The sequence below is a fragment of the Coregonus clupeaformis genome, chromosome 36, assembly GCF_020615455.1.
Source record: "Coregonus clupeaformis isolate EN_2021a chromosome 36, ASM2061545v1, whole genome shotgun sequence".
Lineage (NCBI taxonomy): Eukaryota > Metazoa > Chordata > Actinopteri > Salmoniformes > Salmonidae > Coregonus > Coregonus clupeaformis.
In genome coordinates, this window is record NC_059227.1 from 11,550,210 (window position 1) to 11,554,644 (window position 4,435).

Below are 4,435 nucleotides of genomic sequence, written 5' to 3' on the forward strand. Positions count from 1 at the left end.
GAGATTTGTTTAAATGGCTGCAAATAGGCAAGAAAGACACATTTTGAAAATGTTTGTTTTCCTATTGGTGGCTAGGTGCATTCGGTGTCAAGATGGGGATCTACAGTATAATGGTGGGTTCGCAGAACTGTTGTGGCCAGGCTTACAGCGACCTTGTGCCATTTTGTGTTGTTGCCATAGGTCTTCCTTCATGTAGTATGGTGATGTCTCTCTTGTCGTGATATTATTTGTTTCCACTGTCTGCCTGCTGATGTATCTGTGTTGTTGCGAAGTGTCTTCCGTCTGTGTTGTCCATCTTGTCTTACTTATTTTTTTATCCCTGCCTGCCTCATGCCAGGCCGTCATTGTAAATAAGAATTTGTTGTTAACTGCCCTGCCTAGTAAATAAAGGTAGAAAATACCTCTTGTGGGTCTAAAGTCACAATGCTGAGTCACAATGCTGATCCACGATGCAAATTGAACATACAGTATCACCTGAAGCCATATGCATATGTAATAGCTATCCCTTTCCGATAATTGTCATATTCCCATTAAATTACCCACAACATCAAACTCATGACTTCATTAACGTCAAATAACAGACAAACACTTTATTGTTTTGACAAAACAACACAGTTAAACAAGACCACACACAGAAGTTAAAGTGTATTAATTAAAAGTCAAAAATACTTTTAAAACATGGCAATAAGAAATTGACAGAAGAGTATCAAAATAATAGATTCAAACTTCAGACAACTCAAAAACATGAATGATCGGGTGTGGCTTGGCGAGTTCTGTGTCAAGATGGGGATCTATGAGGTGGGTTTGCAGAACTGTTGTGGCCAGGCTTACAGCGACCTCCTGTGGGTCCTAACAAAATACCAAATAAAGAAGCTATTTAAGGTAATTAATTGTTACCCAGAAATGATTTGATATTGACATAAAAATGGCTGCATTGGACATTTAAGAAACATATTTTTTATAATAATCTGGAATATGACTTCAATACACACACACACACACACACATGCATGCTCAATGGAGATGTTAGAACATTCATTACAGTAAATAGCAATGTACCGACAAAACACGATTTTTGCCTCCTGTTAGAGATGGGATGCTACATTTAAAAGGTTAAGTCATCTCTAAACCTCAAAACTTTATCAATTTCACTGTAGATGGCAGAGAGTGGAACAGTATGTATGGGCTATTTCATTATGTGTGCTATTTTGCATAATCTTACTGGCTGACGTATTATAAATTATGGATTAGCCTATGTTGCTGGCTGAACTGTATATGTAACGCAACTGGCTGATCCGGTATCTTCACTGGGTTATTCAATACCACCATGGGCATGGAGTGAATTTGTTTTTTGCTGAGCCGGTTGAGTGCAGAGACAGTGGTCCAGTTGTGGTCACACCTCAGTGACAGTGCATTGACCGTCAGGGCTGCGTGAGCGCACACTGAGGCCTATGCTGGAGGACCCGCCACCAGGTGTCAGTCTGTCAGGCTGGACCTCCCTGAGCCGGCGCTGTCTATGTCTGGGCCTCCGTTGAGTCCCCACCTCTCGTCCCCTCCTCTCCCTGTCCCACGCCCGGCCTACTTCATCACCACCACCACCATCCTCATCCTCACTACTACCAGATGCTGACTCGTACACCTGGCTTATGCTTGATGCTACTTCCTCTTCATTCTCCTCTTCCTCCCCCTCTGGTTGGCTGATGAGGAGCTGGGACAGAGAGTCTTCAAGGGAGATGGAGGCAGCGTTGGCAGGGTGGGCCCCCAGGACTGTGGGGGGTCTGACTGGAGGAGCCGGGATGACAACCCCTAAGCCCCCCGCCTGCGACCGTCCAGTCACATCCTCCCCGTCAGCAGAACTTGGCCGCTCCACTGTTGCCGCTGTGACCGGAACAGCTGCCACGCCAACAACTGGCGGGGCGGGTTCAGGGTCCAATCTGAGTCCAGCCACGCCCTTTTTGGGAATGTCCACCACGTCACGCTTCATGCGTCGGCGGCGACCGTGCTCGTTGCGGCGGTACTGCACCATGTTCTCCAGGTCAGCCACATACAGGAAGCCAGCAATCAGCATCTCGGCGCTCTTCCTGCCCTTGGCGAAAGCGTCCTCCAGCTCGCGGCTGGTCCTCTCGTCATACTGCCACCAGCCGTTCCTCCCCTCGTAGTACCATGCATGGTCTCCCCCAGCGCTCCCCAACCCGGCTCCTCCTCGCCCTCCTGCGGCTGCTGTCTTCAGCTCCTCTGGGGACAGCAGAGTGGGATGCTCCAGGAAGTCCTCAGGTACTTCCTGTCTGCAAAGAGCGCAGCGCTTGCTGTGCCAGGAGGCTCCTTTGACGCACAGGAAGCAGAAAACGTGGCGGCAGGGCAGGCGAACCGGGTGGACACAGGTCTGGAGGCAGATGGCACACTCCGGAACAGGGTTGGCCGAGGGGGTAGGGGAGATGGGGGAGTCGCCAGTGAAGGCGTCCCCTCCGTCTTCCACCTTAGAGGGGGACATAGAGTCCACTGAGTGGTCCACCTCGCCACAGCTCGCCATGCTGTGGGGGGAGACACAGCTAGTTAGGCTAATGCTGAGACAGACAGACCCACAGACTAATTTGATATTCAAGATTGAAGCTTCATTGGATTATCAATAATCTTGTCACCCAGAAGAACCAAATCACAAAGCTGTCATGAGATATTAAATTAGCAATAGGCCTAAATATCACAATTTGAATTTCAGACGATGTAGCTGGCTAGACTATTTTAAATCACAATCATATTTCCATAATTGCTATGATGGAAAATAAATGATCTCCTTACTGTTTCAAGTGCAGTTACTGGGATGTCATCAGGATCAATTCTGTATTCTCTCAAAGTTCCTCTCTATGGAAAAAGATTGTTGAAAAGATTTTATGGACTCAGGACTCTTTCCCAGAGATAGTAACACAGGTAACTCGCTTCTCACTGTTTGTTTTGCTCAACAAAAACAAAGCCTGCCAACAAAGTTAGCTAGCTAACTAACACGACTAACTATACAGAGTATTTCGCTATAACGTTATTAGCCATCTTGCTAATCTAAAGAGAACATAAGTGCATTAAATAATTAATAGGAAAACTGACCATACAAAATATATGTATTTACTAAACAGACACATCGATAGTATGATTTTTGTCGACATGAAGCTAGCTAGCTAGCTATTTCTTGTAACGTTAGCTTGCTAGCTTCGGAGGCCCAGTTGTCAAAAGTGACTGACACACCTCTTGACTGTCTTCTCCCTTGGGCGAATATCATCCACACTCACCTGTCATAAATACCGTTTGCACTTCGCTCAGTGACGTAGCTATTTAGACAATTCGCAAAATTATTGATAATTATCAACCTATAAACGCTAGCTAGCTAAAATAGATGCTACCAAAACAAAGCAAAATAGTGACGTTCCTCCTCTTTCAGAGAGGAAGAGGCGAAGCGAGAGGTTTTACTCTGAACAAAATCTGTCAAGAAAATAAGCCTACGAAGTGAGGAGTTTTTGTATAGAGGTCAGTGAGAGCGTGTCGAATTTGGTCAACACAAATGTAATTGCAAATTTTCTTCGTGAGGCTTATTTGATCGAATATAATTTAGTAATGGTTATGTTGTTAGGAATGCACTGATATAAGTGGACGCATGTGGCATTTTGCCAATTTAAGAAAACGCGTTTTCTTGTGTTGTGCCTATTGCCATAGAGATAGATAGAGGACTCATCATAGACATGGATATAACCCGTTTTAGCATGGACATTGCGATTGACGGTTTACACCACTTTAAAGTAGTAAACTGGGTGGGGATTCTTATGTGTTGAGAGCAAGCAGCCAATGAAGAAGAAGAAAATTGACTACTTTAAAATGGGCATTGCTTCACTGCCCATGCTGTCACAGACAAGAAGGCACAGATACAAAGATGAGTCCTGTATCTAGCTCTATGGCCTGTTGTTCACACTCATTGGCTAGAATGGTCCCACCTGATGTCACCTCCCGCCTGTCTCCATATATGTATTTCCATTGTTAGAGCGGTCAGTCGAATATCTTGTCAAAATAATAGACAATATTTGCCCATATATACTATATACAGCCATAGAGCTCGCCAGTTTGTAATGCTAAAAACCGTAAATGAGTTACCTCTAGTTCGTTCAGAATGGGGAAAGAATAGGGATTTGGGATAAACGCCTAAAATAAGGTCTGAGGTTAACACATGCTTAGAAGATCTTATAAATGTTGTTCTATGAGATAATATTAATCAGTTAGCATTACCTTTATGAATTATGAAGACTTTGTGTTTTTTTTTATTACATAAACGCCTCAAAATTTACAAAAAGCGATGTTAGCTGATGAAGATTATCTCATAGAACAACATTTATAAAATCTCCCAAACCTGTGTTTACCACAGACCTTATTTTGGCCGTTTATCCAAAATCCCTACAAA

General features: G+C 44.2%; 1 protein-coding gene across 2 annotated transcripts; it reads right to left on the reverse strand.

The window, feature by feature from the left end:
- Positions 1-570: 570 nt before the first annotated feature.
- LOC121552082 (E3 ubiquitin-protein ligase rnf146) lies at positions 571-3,685 on the reverse strand. Of its 2 annotated transcripts, none has more exons than XM_041864784.2 (3): positions 3,279-3,685; positions 2,797-2,859; positions 571-2,531 (listed from the first exon to the last, which is right to left on the reverse strand). In XM_041864784.2, exon 3 carries the CDS (start codon positions 2,528-2,530, stop codon positions 1,394-1,396), a length of 1,137 nt encoding a protein of 378 aa, XP_041720718.1. In that variant the 5' UTR covers position 2,531; positions 2,797-2,859; positions 3,279-3,685; the 3' UTR covers positions 571-1,393. The 2 variants fall into 2 exon arrangements, with proteins under 2 accessions (XP_041720718.1, XP_041720719.1); XM_041864785.2 differs by having other exon boundaries at positions 3,235-3,685.
- Between the last annotated feature and the right edge of the window lie 750 nt (positions 3,686-4,435).